The sequence below is a fragment of the Falco punctatus genome (assembly GCF_963210335.1).
Source record: "Falco punctatus genome assembly, chromosome: 9".
NCBI classification, from domain to species: Eukaryota; Metazoa; Chordata; class Aves; order Falconiformes; family Falconidae; genus Falco; species Falco punctatus.
The window spans coordinates 54,311,601-54,327,668 of NC_137589.1; the positions used below are offsets into that span (position 1 = coordinate 54,311,601).

General features: G+C 39.9%; 1 protein-coding gene across 4 annotated transcripts in view; it reads right to left on the reverse strand.

Annotated features, from left to right (window-relative positions):
- Nucleotides 1-16,068, reverse strand: part of FNBP1 (formin binding protein 1) — a 106,559-nt gene that overhangs the window by 20,199 nt on the left and 70,292 nt on the right. For all 4 annotated transcript variants that reach the window (XM_080402620.1, XM_080402621.1, XM_080402622.1 and 1 more), the window contains 4 exons: nucleotides 12,070-12,198; nucleotides 10,328-10,474; nucleotides 4,093-4,290; nucleotides 2,536-2,718 (listed from right to left, as the gene is read on the reverse strand). In XM_080402620.1, coding sequence (XP_080258746.1) covers nucleotides 2,536-2,718; nucleotides 4,093-4,290; nucleotides 10,328-10,474; nucleotides 12,070-12,198 — 657 coding nt within the window. The remainder of the gene's footprint in view (nucleotides 1-2,535; nucleotides 2,719-4,092; nucleotides 4,291-10,327; nucleotides 10,475-12,069; nucleotides 12,199-16,068) is intronic.

Consider the following 16,068-nt stretch of genomic DNA (forward strand, 5'->3'; position numbering starts at 1 on the left):
CTGCCTGCCATAGCAGGTGTTGCCAAGGCAGCCACTGCCTAGCACGTCCTCCAGGTCTGCTGCTGCAGAAGCAGAACTAAAAGACTGTCTTCCCCCATAAAAGCCACTGTGAAAAGATGCTCAGAGTCAAACTGCAACTGAGGGAAAGCACATTTAACAGAACCTGCCTTTGGACAACTTAGAAACTTCCCGCTTCCCCTGGGAAAAGCACCAAAATTGTGAGGGTTTTGTGTTCTGAATGTACCATTAAATGGCAATTCCCTAGCAAAGAACTGAAACCCACTCTATAAAACATAAAACATTTTTTTTTTAAACGTACTGTCTGTAACCACATGAGACAAAAATACTGTTTGCAACACAACACTGTTCTCAGTTCTTTGTAACTAACCACTGAAGTTCCACACTGAAATAATTCATACTTTTCTACAACTCTAGCCCTCAGTCCTAAATGTCAATGCAGTCCCCAGAGACAATTTGGGCTCTTTAAAGTAGTCACTTCCTTGCTATTGGTCTGCTCCAAAAAAATGTTTTAAAATACAGAACACTTGTGTCTCCTTCCTGTAATTTTTATAGGAAGAAATAATTCTAAGGACCTTACCTTAGGAGCCAAAGCCATGCTATGCCAGCTATTTTTCAGCACAACTCAGCCACGTGTAGCTTCTGGGAAGATAAAGTCTTCCTTTTCTTTGAAAACCAGAAAATTTTATCTCAGGGACCTGTCATTTTACTTACTGCATATGAAGTCCACCAATGAGAGTACTGAATTCAACACAAACACTTCAACATCAGTTTACCCATATAGCCACAGCTGGTGTCAGCAGCAGGAACAGAACAACTGACCTAGGAAAATTCAGGCCATGTTTCCTACTCTATCAGCAGTGAAGGACATGGGGACAATCAACTTCTAACAGCAGTGATGTGTCACAGAATGTTGATCCAGTTTGATCTCAACCCAGGTGAACCCCCAAGGGTCAGCCATGGAGGCTTTCAACTTCTTTGCACCGTACAATACATAAACTAGCACCTAACACACTGCTCTTCAGCTGCTGGCAGGGGAAAACCCAAACCCTAATCCCTCAGAACCTCTCATCTAGGTTGTGGAATTTGCATACTAGACTGATAAAGCCTTTGCACACAGAATATAATTTTAAACTGTGTGCATCAGAGCACTGGGAAGAGAAAGTATGTGCAGAAACCAACGAAGTCTGTGGACTTAGTGGGAAATGCCCAGAAAAAGAGATCCTGGCTTACAATTCTACATGCTAATGCATGTAGGGAAGGCTCTTTAGTAACCTCTCATTTAATATCTTTCCTCCATAGTTTGCAAGAATAGCAGCTATTACTGGCTATTACAAATAGTTTTTCAACTTGGTATTTTTGCAAAAATATTTCATTGACATATAGGGTGTCATGAGTAAAACCTGTGGAGAAAACCACTTAAAACAAATGAGAAAAAGTTAAAAGAGCATGGTAGGATTTTAATTTTTCTGTGGACACTTTAAAAGTTCTTTAACCCACATCATCTGTTCAAGGAGGCCCAAAGGCAGATGCAGTAAACTTGTTGGGAAGCAGGATTCTTAGACTGTCTATAGGAGTCAAATCAATCCTTCTTATCTTACTGAAACTTCATGCTACAGGATGCAATTAAGGTCCTGGAGAAGTGTCAGCCCCAAAGACTTAGAGCAAATTGTAATCAAGGTAGCTGCAGGGAACATTAAATTAAGGGCCCCCTCCAGTCTCCACCCACATGGCAGCCCTGGTTTAAAGCACACCTACCATTGAAACAACTTTGTTACCACCTAGAATCAAGTTAATCTTTCACATCTCACCTGTTTTCTTAAGACCCAGAGCTTAGCAAGAGCAAAGCAAGCTACCATTGCAGCACTTCAAGCACAACCTGAGGCCAAGCGTCTGGAACAGCAGCTGAACACAGAAGCATACTTGGCCATAAAATACAGGGAAGTCATCTTCCCACTACAACAGCAAGAGGTGTCAGATCATCTCAGGGCAATGCCTGAACTTGCACCCACTGAAATCAGATTTATTTTCTAGAATCCCTCCTAACTTACTCTCTTCCTCCTGACACAGACATCGAGCTGAATCCACCGTGCAGAGAGGAAAACTTCTCACATTAAGGTGACAACACATAGCATCAGGATCAGAGTAAACCTCTGAATGGTGCTCCTGCAAACCTGCTCTGCCACAGACATACAGAGGGCTACTAAATTAATTACTTTGACTTCTCTGTATTACTTAATTTCAGCCTTTCCTTCCATACTTTGGACAATCCCTCCTCCCCCACAATGGGTAACTTCCATCAGCAATTGTACCTTTTGTGGTTTCATTGTTGGGTTTTTGACTACAAATGGCTTTATAGGTTGGGATTCCTTGGATTTGTCTGCATGTTATGATAAAACACAATGGATTCATTCACAAAACAAAACAAGTTTTTACGTAACAGAACGTGCAATAAAAGCGCAAGAAAGAAAGAAAAGAGAAAGAAAGAGAGAGAGAGGTATCCAGAGGAGAACTTACCCCGCGCTTTAGGCTCCTGAAGCAGTGGATTTTGGGTTTGGAGGTCATGAACTCGTTGAAGCGATGGGAGAGGGGTTCCTTTTGCTGCTTGGGAGACTGGGGGCCGTTGGGAACAGCAGAGGGTGAGGCAGAGGCAGGGGGAGGAGGAGGGGGCTGATGAGGGGATGTTAAAAGGGACATAAGCTACGTATAAGAGATGGAGAAGTGACAGAATAAAAACCAAAATAAAAAGATAAAACACAAAACAAAAATAAGCATCAAAACCAATATTTGAAATCCAGAGGAAAAAAACCCAATTAAACAATTAAATATTAAAAGCTATGGTTCAAAAGAGGAGAGAAAGGGGTATTTAAGAGTTGTGTTAAATGAAGAGTGTAACAAATGGAAGTTTTAGTAAGTGAAGCAACAGAAGAGTAGCACAAAAGTATTTTGACAGGAAGCTCATGCAGACTCTTCCATGCAGTGCTATCCCCATAAATTGCCCTGTTCTGCCCTGTGGACAGCTCTGAATAATGCATATGGATACAGCTTTCAAATACCTGAATTTAAATGGATCAGATAAGGAAGGTACCTTAGTGCCCAGTAGCGTTTCTATTATCTGGAAAACAACAAACCACATTCCTTCCTGCTTTCAAATCACACCTTAGTAATGAGCATCACACTTTCACTTTTACAAATTATTCTATAAATTTGCTCAGGAATTAGTCCTGGGTTTTGTTTCTGGCTACACTGATGTAAGCACCAGAGAGCTGAGTTCTCTCTTATACTAGCACAACAGGATTGACCCATTTTGAACAGGTAGGTTTTTTGACACTAATTAGGAGAAGTGGCTTGGTAAGGGTCAGAGCAAGGGTGAGATCAAAACAACGAAGCTTCTCTGCGCTTCCATCAGTGTTAGCAAAAACCGATTCAGTCCAGTCACCCTGACACATTCTAGTAACCCCAGATAAATACTGCCATGCATTATGGTGTAAAATATGACAGTGAAATGAAAAAGGTTTAATGGATACATAAGTTAATATAGTCTTTTAAAAAGTCAACTGCTCAGTTAGTTATGCTCCGTTAGTTGTGCTTAAGAATGAACCACAGCAATTCCTTGTTGCCAGCCACCCGACTGCTGAACCCAGTGCACAGGCTGAAAAACTAATGCAAATGAAAAGCTATGGAGAGTTCTAGAAGAGTCAAAACAGTAATGCCACATTAAAGCTTCCCAGAAGTAACAATGTTAGTTCGCACACATGGCACTAAGTAAGTGGTATACAATTCCTTCTCTGAGTTAGGAGCAGAAATGGACCATGGCAGAGACGTGACAACTAAAGTTAAATTAATATAAAAACGGCAACATAATTAAAGAAATTATACAAGAAAAAAAATTAAAGATATAAAGAAACTTACGCAACCAAAGACTGCAACAAGACACCATATTAAGACATCTATTATTAACTTTCTAAATCTAGAATTATTTTTAAAGAATTGTAACTGCCAGGATTACTAGACAAGAAAGAAGTTATTGACTATGCACATACTAGCACCAAGCTCAAATTTGCAAGTCAGTACCTTATTTTTCTTGATGAATGGCCATAACTTGCCCTTGGATTTGCCACCAAATTTCAGCTCAGACTTCCCATCCCCTCTGGAGTTAGAAAGGCTGGATTCTGAGACAGTCCGCTTCATTGGCTGTGTGAAATCCTCAAAGTCGATATCTCCTGGAGGCTCAAATCCTGATTTAAAGGCTTCTATTACCAGCTGCGAATCCTGTGATGGGACAGATCCAGTAAAAAGTAAACACCTCAGGTGAGGGCTGCCATCAGGTTGGTGGCATAGAAAAACAGTACAAGGACAAGAAAGTTTGTGTGGGAATCAACTCTTATTTGTGACCACTCTTATTTCTGGGAACGAACAGCCTTCCAGACCTCAGGACCAATACAAGTCTTTCCACCTCCTGCTCCAAGATCAGAGCACTTTTCTTGGACCTATTTCTGCTACCATGATGTGCTTTAAGAAAAAAACTAACAAACCGACCCAAACACCTAGGCACAGCATCGTGTCCTACTAAAACAAAGCACTCTATTGTGTAAAGTTAAATACTACCAGATATTGAAGCCATAAATGCAGTTCAGAACACACCACACATAAGAAAAGTTTGCAACCTATGTCACTCAGAATGTATTACAACTGGGAGCATAAATGGCTACAATCCATTTCCTAATAATTTCTAAATAAACAATCAATCTATGGAAATAAAGCAGGTGAGCTTTAGTCTCAAACAGTCCATTATTCCTGTTACGAAACTCCAGTCCATTCTGCAAAGGTATCACTGAGTCCAGTCATTACTCAAAACACCAACAGACAAAAAGAAGAGGACTACGGCCTGTTTAGGAAAATACAAAATACGTAACTATCATTAAAGCATAGGTCATTGTAGTTAACTAAAGATGGTGCTTAGGAAGACTAAACTCAGGTGTCCTCACTCCAGTTTGCAACTGAGCTGTACCACCCCTGAATCTGACCACAGCCTAGCAATGTTTCACTTCTCTTTGTTTCATCTCCAACACAAAAAAAATGAAAATACTGATCTTTTAAATATCTTTTAAAGGCTCTTTCATGTCTATTGGTAAAAATGAGTAAGAGCTCATTATTTTTAACTTTACTGACTAGAAAAGCAATCACACTTCAGTAACTGAACGGATAACTTAAGTGACTCATAACGAAGATCTAAGGTATAGAATTGCTGGGCATGCAGCTATAAGCAAACAAGTAGAAAAATCCCAATACATACTCCTATATAGAGGAGCTCAAGTGATCATACTGCCACAAGCTGACAAGTTGGTGCTTGTGAACTCTGCTACAGTAAGTCGCAGAAGCTTATCTTACGAGCTTTACTTAACAACTGAGCAGTCCAAGGTCATGCAAGTAGCCCAACACCTTGGTGCAGGCAGTAGCTGGGAACTCCTCACACTGTCATTGAAGCCACATTCCCTTGTGGCACTACTAGGAGTGCTAGATGCAAATCAGCCACACACTGGCTGTATATTGCGTACAATGGTTTCGCTCTCTTCATCCCCCCTTTTTTTTTACAGAGGGAAAAGGAAAAATAAATAAAAGCAAGAACAATATGTAGCATTTTTCCTAGTCGGGTCTACAAACAATTAATTATACGTAAGCTCAAATTCATACCTCAGCTTGCCAATTACATTTAAATCTAATGAACTCAGAAAAAAATATTTTAATGCACTTTATCTACTTGACTTCTTGTGAAGAGAGCTTTTTATTTCATACTGTTCTGACGGTTTTCTTCTAAGATCATTAGAGAAACTGTGCCACAGCACACAAATATCTCATTAGCCTTCAAACTTGTTGCTTTGAAGGCATTTCAAAGATTCTGCTTCTGTCCATATGTAAAACACTATTCATGATAAATCTGTTGGGATATAAACATATCCAAAGGCCAGCCTCAACTGAGTAAACCAAAGATATAGGAAAAGCTTTGCAAAAGTCTTCAAGGGATTGCGAAGAAAGCTAGGATTCAGGATCCTCAACCTATCAGGGTGCACCGGGAAATTCCTACACAGCTTTTAGGGACGTAGACCAACATGTCCCATTATCTTGTCCTAGCTGACAATAAAACTTTCCGAGATGTAAATATTTTAAAATATTTTTAATAATAGTTACCAAAGATGAAGAGGGAAGAGAGCAGAGACTATAAACCAGGGGTCCTCAAACTACGGCCCGCGGGCAGGATACGGTCCCCCCAGGGTCCTCAATCTGGCCCCCGGTATTTACAGACACCCCCACTGGGCGCTGAGGGGGGGGGAAACCAAGCAGCCGCAGATGACTGCCTGCCACTGCATCCGCGCCGGCCCCCTGGTTAAAAAGTCTGAGGACCCCTGCTATAAACCATACACAAGATTATATTAAATACTCTATTAGTATTTTATCCTATGCATGGAGCTTTTCATTTTTTCCTCTTAATTTTAGTGTTCCTTCCATTTAGTCAAAACTCCTTCCACTACAACAGAGCTAAAAATAACTAGCATGCTCCATATATCACAGAGATAATGTCATAACAGGAACTCCGAAGTCCATAATAAATTAATTTTATCTGCTGCTACAGTCTTCTGAAGCAAGTTCTGTATAGGTTCACCTAGCAGTCACTACAGCTTACCCTTGCAACATAAGCTCTGTGTTGTCCCAGTTCTTAGAAAAAGGACATGAAAAATAAGCAAATTTATAATTGCACTAGAAACACAGGACTAACCAGTATTCCCAGTTGAATCCAGACAATTCCTATAGCTATTAGCAGGAATTGTATACACTTCAGTGAGGGCATAAAGCAATCTTATTCACACAGTTTCAAATGTAGTAACTAAACCTGAAAGACTGGCCATTTTGCAAGTGGGCCTGAGGCAGAACTTTGTAATATTTAAGCTGCACAGAATACAGGAAGTATCGTCTGTCCCATATGTCATTCTGGTTCTTAAGACTATCCAATGAAATAGGGGCCCTGGAAGAAAAGTGATCTTCCAGAATCCTGCTAACATCCACAGAGGGAAGGAACACAGAGCTGGCCACAGAAAGGAAGCCTGTTAGTACCCCAACACTTCCATAGTTTCAAAGTCTCTATAGAAAGACTCCTTTACTATTGTACTATACAATTCTGATGCAAGAAACCATAGAGGTTCAGAAACAATAGGAACCCCACCTTCATAGACCAATGTTCCTAACAAACCTACCCAAAGCTGAAAACTGATTATCAAAAAGCTCCAAGATACCTACCTGAAGTGCAAAGTTGTACTGCTTTTATTTTGTTTCTTCGTGTTAAACAGTAATGTCTTAGCATCAGCTAGCACTATTCTACTGACAGCAAAAGAAGCTGCAGAAATTGCAGGTTCTTACATCCTTTCAGCTAGAGTTGACACAGTTTGGTATACAAGGTAAATTACTAGAATTGGTGTTTTCCCTAACCACACCACCTACGTCACCCCACCTCCCCTCTGATCAATACTTCTGTATCAGTTGTAGTTGTTCCATTTAAAGCTCTGGTTTCTGAACTGAAGTTACTGTACAAAGAGCAGAGCTTTCACTTAACCCCTCCCCTTCTTCAGTAACTCTGTATGTGATAGCTGGGTAGAAAAAAGTGAAAATAAATCCAAAGGATACCAAGAACTAAATAAAAACTCCAAATGCCTTTTGTCAGTGTCACAGTGTCTGACCTTATACATTTCAACTTTGGTGACACTGTAGTTTTGTTTATGTTGACCAGATCCTGGAGATCTCCTCCCAGCTGGGAAACACATGCCTGTGTGGGCCTAGAGTTTCACACAAAGCTTTTCCTGCTCAGCAGGCTCTTGGTTTTGTTCACCATTGCACTAGTTATACTATCACCAGCTGTCCTTGCATTCAACTTCCCTGGAATCTTGACCTCATTTTCAAGGTCGACTACAACAAAGATCTAGTTGACATTCCTACTGAAAGTCTTTCAAACCTGAAAAACATTAGAAAAGGGAGACAACCTTCAATTTGAATCTTTCGAGAAAAAGGAGGCACTCTCCTGATGGTAGCCTAAGAGAGCTCAAACATACTACTTAGAACATTAAGGGCTGAGACAGAAAAGGTCTGCTGTAACACTCAGCATCAGTGGCAAAAGCAGGACATTTTCTGGAAATAGAGAAAATACAGCTTTTAAATTGCTAGTGTGTGTACCTATGGTCATCCTTACAAAGTGACAGGACCTGCATGGCAGGGTAGAACAAGCTTATCACTTTTATTAGACTCAAGAAAGTTAGAAACTACTGTTCCAGAGATGAAGAAAAAAAATCCTTGATGGTATTTCAGGAAAAAGAACTCTTTATGGACAAAACTTTTTTCCAGACAGAATATGCTAAATTCTTAGTAATTATTCAGATGTGACAAATCTGGTTAAATACATTGTTGTTAGCATGGTGTTTATAGGAGATCCCTCAGTTATAAAAGCTCAAAGCCACCATTTTCTAATGTCATACTGGTGCACGAGCCATTAATCCAGCCTGCCTGTGTGTGAGAGAAACTAACTTCAATATAAAATTCATGGTGATTCAAACACCTAACTTAAGTCTTGGGCGTGTTTTGCTAAGACCTCACTTGAAGCTTCAAGCATAGGCTTAGATATGAATCTCCCCAACACAATTTCACCACACAGCACCAAAAGCTGTACCTCAAGAAGGGTATGTTGTTCTAACATGGGAATCTGTGCCCCTGTTAAAGAAAATGTATTTTTAACTAAGAAATTTAATGTGCTGAAGCAGCTAAGTGGCAGAACCAGGCCTTGTCCCTAGCGTAGCCCTAATCCAAGGCTGGTTTAACACCCAGTCCAGTTAATTGGTGGCAGAACAGAGAAACAACAGATGATCAATTTGTGGACACAGGTGCTCTCAGAAACACAGGTGTTTTTAGAGAAATTGGTGTATGTGAATAGCAATTGCTTGTTCAAAGACTAAGTGTGCTTGAAGGAGCGTGTGAGTTAAAGCAGGCAGAAAGAAGATCATGATCCCAGGAGGAGCTTGGAACCGAGGCAGGGACTGGAACCAAATAGATGAATCACTTGGGACAATCAGGTGATGGATTTTCAGAACTGACAATACCAAAGGAAACTTTAAAAAACTTTAGACATTAACTAATGATTTGATAAGTGTATATAAGCTGTGCTGTATCCCTTGGTTCTCTGCCACTCGCTGGGGTGGTGGCCGAACTCTGAGTTGTGATTAAAGCAAACCTAGTGGTACCCACGTCTGTGTAAATTTTTCCTTTAACACCCTACTCTGCTTTCTCTCGCCCTGAAGGAGTAATCTTCAGATTCCTTGGTTTCTTATGCTTCTCTCTGTGAGAGCAATTGCTGAGCAGAAAGTAGTGGATTCATTTAAAAACTTTAGCCTCAGGCTTACACTGCCAATTAATGGCAGACTCTGGGCATTGAATAGCTCAGAAAATATTCCAATGAAAAAGTTGTATGGGAAATTCAAGCAGCCAGCAATACACACGCTGCTTGTATTTGAAGCACTAATGTGATCCATGAGAAGGGCTGAAAGAGCAAGCAGAGACTTCATTTACAAAGGAAGCAGATCATTCTGAAAACAAAATCGAACACACATTTGCCCTTGTGGTAACTGTACATCAGGAAGTTCAATCAAACCCTTTATCAGCCTTTTTATCAGGAAGGCATGTTTTTACTCCTACAACGATGTTCACAAATCAAGATTTGGAAGAGCTTATTTACAAATTGCTAGCAAACCTCAAATAGCAAAGAAAGATAGGAATTTTGCCATTTGCTTGCAATAATTTTTGTAGCAAACACTTTCAACACTTCCATTGTAGTTATTTTTATAAGAATGAAGACATTTCTTCAACATTCCGTTTTCTGACACTTAGACATAGAACTCCCATCTGAGTAAGAACTGGTGATTATTAGGTATCTGGAATTATGTCCACCATCTTCCTTATTCTATGCAGAAGCCTATTCTTCGATTACAGTATTTCAAAACAGTAATGATCCTAGTAAAAGGATAGAATATTTGAAAAAGAGACAGAGAGAAAGAAAAAGTAGAGACATTTCTGCATGTTAAGTAGATTTGGGAAATAATCTGAGCACATCCTGCCTCAGACAAAGTAGCTTGGGACAAGCAGCTATATTTTGGTTTAGTTCTATGACTATAAAGCTCTTGTGCTGCAGCCTGAACAGCCCAGGATTTAAGTTCTCCATATGTAAGTGATCAATACTAAAGATGACAATCAACAATCCAAACAATGCAACACTTACATTCTTGTGATCAATTGATTCCGCAGCTTTTGTTATTTCATCCAGACACTTTCCAATGATAGGGATCACTTGGCGGTCAACCTCTGCAAAAGTTTTCATGGATTCCCCTATCCTCACGATTCTTCTTTCCTCCATCTCTTGTATTTTCTAAAACATTACATTTCATTCAGCTCAAATATCAAGATTAACTTCAGTTTCAACCCATTTTTCTCCCCAGCACACATCAGCTTCTTTAAAATTTATGGTTTAAATATATTTTCAAGAACAAACTAGGGCAGCTGTTTTCATGAAAGCACTAAGGAATATTGCTCCCTCAAACATCCAAATACCATTCTACAAGTAATCTGTTACTACTACTGAGAATTTTTCAATTAACTTTTTATGTTAAAAATGCTGATTTGTCAAAACCTCAGCTTTAGACTTCTGTAAGGATGGCTCCTAAGGCTTTTAAAAAGAATTTCTACAATAGTAAATTCTTTCATTTTCTGCGCATGTTCTGAATGATTTTATTTGCATTCCACTTCATAATCCAGGCAAACAAAAATCTTGATGTCTCCCCCTTCTCCTTTTCCCTAGAAGGTAATTTTTGGTTTACAGGCAGTCCTATACATCATGTATTGTTCACACCAGGGCTTCTCAACATGTCCCCTGTTGCTCAATGGATTCAGCACCACCATCTCCAGCATCTATTCCATAAGCCTTTCATTAACAACAGAGGGAAACTTGATATGGCGTAACACTATTATGACAGATTATAACAGGATACAAAAGGACACGAACAGGAACAGCCTGTTTCACCTTAAACTGCAGGAATCTTATGGAATGTTGTCAACTTAACCCCCACTGCCTTGACTGATCCACAAGCAACATGAATTCTTTACAAAACATCTTACCTCAACATCTAAAAGCACTAGAGCTTACTGGTGCCCTGGTAGTGAAAAGGATACATCTGCAGTAATTTAAGCATGCTCACCTACAAACCAGAGTGCTTACCAGATCTAACATTAAATATAAGTATCAGTTATTTCTCATCAGATAAGCATGTGGCATTTTCTCCCTTAAAAAGGTTGTACCACTTCTGATGATTATGACCCATTACAATGGAACAGGCATTTGGAACTTCTGGTCTACTACATTAACAATCTCTCTTCGTTCAGTCAAGTGCAAACACAGATTTTCAGTCAGTATAAACCTGATGGCTTTTTTGTTCTTTCCCTTCAGTCTTTCTTTAGGCACCCCAAGACATAATCAGCAAACTTGCTTAATCTCTTTGACATCCACTACTGCGGAATTATTGGTGGTTTAAATTTAAACATCTGCGAAGTCCGATTTGAAGACAGGTTACAAAGGGCTATGAGGCTTTACAGATGTAATGATGCCCAGCTGACACCTGCCCCAACAATGCAAATAATGTTCTCATTCCCCAGCTGCATGGACACAAGAGTTTAACAGAGCAAGACTGTGAGGATTCCAAAGACTATTGTAATCTGTCATGACAATTTAATGTCACCTTCCTCATATATTATTGATCACTAGATATCTAGTCTAAGAGAAAGGAACAATTTATCCTGTCAAGCTCTTCATCTCTTCAGCTGGAAGATTCCATATAAAATTTGCTAACAGTGACAAAAATCACCAAAAAGTGAAAGACAAGGTCACAGAATTGAGGCAATGTGCAATATGCCCCTCTGTTCTTACCATAAGATGATGAGCTACTCTAGATCAGTGCTAGCAGCCCTTACCTGGAAGATGTTTGGTATGTGCGTGTAGTAATGATCATGCTGCTCACTGTTGAACTTCTGTAGAGTGGAAGAATATTCTGCTTTGCTGTCTTCTGCCATTTGATGTCGCAGCTGGGCTTGCTGTCTTGCCTAAATAAGTACCAAAAGAAATGTATTATTTATATCATCACATTAAATTGCATTGTGTTACTCCTCATTTTATTATCCTTACCAGTAGGCAGCACTGGAACATCAGCATATGGGCCTATGGACGGTTCAGCTTTTGGTTTACTCCCGTTTTGTGAAACATTTAATCTATGTCAAGCATAAGTCTGCAGTGTACACGCTGCGGCTCTTATTTTCTTGTGTTTCAACATGCTATCTCCATGAACTATTTTGCAATCCATGAACAACCTCTCTTTGTACTGCATGTAAAACACCAAAACAAGCTTGCCCCTCTACTAGCCCACTTAATAGGCATGTGCATTTTCTCATATGCTTGTGGACACTCTTCTTGCTCCACTGTATGCCCTGTTGGATGGCACCTACTATGCTCTAATGAACTACAGACCTGTCATCTAGCAGTACTTTTTGGGGAAAGGGAAGCGACAAAAAAAAACACCCAAATCAAACCACAAACCAAAAACAACTACAACCCCACAAAACCAACAAACCAACATGCTTTTGTCTCATTTCACAGGCCTTAGTCAACAAAATCATGACAAAACATCTCAACTCCTCCTCCCCCTGTGCTCTCTACCAAGTCCTTTATCTACACTTCCCTGAATAGTGCTGGCATGAAGTGCACAAGGAAAGGGGAGCCTAGGTAGCAGCTGAGACATGACTCCCTTCTTATTTTAACCCACACAGATGATTTGCTTTGCTACCCAGCATATCAGAGCAACGGGCAATTAACCTCACTTCTCTCCCTAGAACAATCTGTCCCTGAGTGACTCCTTTATATTTTCAGATTCCTCCCCTTACAATTCCTGAGGCCTTCTGTTATCTGTTTTGCTGCCCAGTATTACTCCCTTACTGCCTATCCCATCTATTTTAGTTGCCTTTTCCTTCCTTGCTGTTGGCCTTCATACAGCAACTCTTCCTCCTCTTCCCTTCCTACCCAGCTCCCTACACCCATGCACCTTCAACAAGTGGGCATAGGACAGGGAGCATTGCTCCCCTCTCATCTACTTCACATTTACCCAGCCAGAGCTCTGCTGCTCAAGTGCTTGCTCCAGTGAGAGCTATGCCATCGACTGGAGTGAGCTCAGGACTTGACTTTGTAAATTTAAACTATCCTAAGTCTGCACTCATTTTCCAGGCACTCACAGAGCTTCCTCACCCTGTGTTGCTGACCTAGCCTTGGACAGTCTTGTGAGTGTCCAGAAAGTGGTATGTTCCAGTCACCTCCTCAATTTCAGAATAACTCTTTTAAGAAAAGGGAGAGAAAGCCTGCTTTAAAAACTACTTAAAGCACTTTGAGGTGTTTCAGGGAAAGCACAACAAATAGTTTTAGCATATTTTAAGTGTGCTCCCATTAAAAACAGTTCAGAACAGGGTTATTCTTTGAACTGTTCCAAGAAGACAATAGTTTCCTGACAATAAATCCATGAAATACCCAATCATGGAACATTTTAGCAATCATAACTGGAAGGTAGAAAATTCTGCCAGGTTTCAAATCTCAGTTTTCAAAGAAATAGGCTTCCCTCCCATTTGTCCAGCTAGCAAATCTCACCTAATAATTTATTTCACCTCAATTCAGCTATTTCTTTTGCAAGCAGTCAGTTGTTGGTCCTTGATTCCCTTCACATTCTTTTGACAAAAATAATTCAAGCGCAATGAGTGAATATGGGGCACTGAGTGCAAACAGGAGGTGAAACAGTAGCATCAAATGGAAAAGACTGCAACTGTAACCAAATAAGTCCAATAAAAGACAGATTTTCAACTGTGCTTGTTCCCCTGATGTTTTAACTGTCCACTAAATCCTGTAAAGGATGCATATATAACTTCAGAGAATGTACCTGCTGCAATGAAATTCCAAGAAGCCATATCAATAATTTTCTGCCCAAGTGCTATCTAGCGTATTAAACTTTATCATCCACACATTTATATATAGCTACATTAAATAAGAGTGGAAAACAATATAGCCTTTACTACAAACACAAATTTACCAGAGAAACAAAGTCAGCCACGGAAAGGCAGACAGCTGTAAGAGTAACATTCGCCTGTCTCCCAACCCATTCCTCAAGTCCCAGCTGCTACAGATCAATATCCATTTGTGAGGCCCATTCTCTTCATCTACCTAAGATCAAACCATTGTTTCAGCTGACTTCTACAATAGCCCCAGTTCCACTCATACAGCTGTTTTTTTTTTTTTTTTTGGTTTTGTTTTAAATAGTGCAACTCAGGAATTTGTCCCTTGACTCTATTGTTGAAGCAGAAAAACAAGAAATCCATTATTACACATTTCCAGGCAGATCCAACAAACATTAAGCCATCAGAGTTCATTTTCATGAGCAAGCTCGTTGGCTGGATGTAAGCAAAGCAAATCTGAGCTAAACATATACAGGAGTAGACACTCGGTTTCCAAAATTATCTTAACTGGTCCCAAATAAGAGGAGGCAGCAGATGAGTAAGTAAAACGGGGTACATTCCAAACCCAAAAATTTTTGTACAAGAGCCCCAGTGATGTGTTGTTTCTCCTGGCCATTTAATGCATTTGGCAAGCTTCAAACAGTTTAGAAGTTTTTCCAATGAGGTTTTTGGACCTTAAAATAAAAACATTTTGAAGTCTAGAATTTTTTTATTACTTCATTTGAATATGTCACTTACTTATCACTTCTTGTATAAACTGGATTATATTTTATAGCTAAGTTCCTTAACTCTGATGAAGCACAGAATTATAAAAATTAGTTGATGGCACTAAGTTTCACATTCAGCGTAACGGATGCAGTGGCCTGGTGCTGCAGAGAATCACAGGAGCTACTTCAGGAGGAATTTATAGTTGAGCTTTACAGAAAATAAATTTTTGGCTCCTTTACTGCTCACTTGCGCATACAAACAGTTTCAGAGAAGATTTCTTTGGGCCTTATTAGAGTTAATATTAAAATATTTGCTCTAAACAGTATTTTCAGGTGGAAAGGCTTTGGAATAATCAGCCTCTGTAAAACCAGACCATGACTTCAGAGGCAAGGGGGTGATACCGTGATGCAGCTTTCAGTCAACGTACTCTTTTTGCTGGCCAGGGATGACTGAGCAAGAGCTCACATTTCCAGCACCACATTTAAAACCATGATCCAGATCTTCTACACATTACCAGTTTCTTCAGCTGTAAGAGATGTCAAGGCTAGGTACTCATAATGCAACATAAAACGTCCTCACCTCTTGAAAGGAAGAGAGAATGAGGTCACCTTTTAGCATCACGAAAAAACAAAAAAAGGTGTGTATATTTGAGGGATTCGGGTGGAAACGAAGAAAAGCAGTTTGCTTTCAAATCTGTTTTTCTACACGTTTGCAAATGATACACAGATTTCGCACGCTCCTCCCCCCCAACATACCTTTGTAACATCCTTTTGTCCCCAAATAAACATGCACAGCATATATACGTACTGCTTCCTCTCCAAAGACTGTTTTTTGTTAAGGCAGTTCCTCTCTGAACTCCTGTGGCAGCAACAGAACCCAAAGGTCACACACCAACGCACTTCTCATTAAGACAAGCACTGCCAAGGATGAAGGCCAGCCCACTATGCAGCACCATTAACCTTGCAATGCCGATATTGGTAACAGTCAGTTTCCACTGCCACGGCAACCTGATTTAAACACAGTCACACCAGCGGAGTGTCTTCCATAACTAACTCTGAAAGAAAACTCTAGGCAAAGGAAGTGTTGCTCTGATATACTGAACTAGTTAAAAGCACACTAGCAGCAGATAAGGCTGATTACATATGACCTCCTCTCTCACACAAACAATTCAGAATTGCCATTAAACGTAATTAAAACCATTTTTTTTTCCTTCCTTTA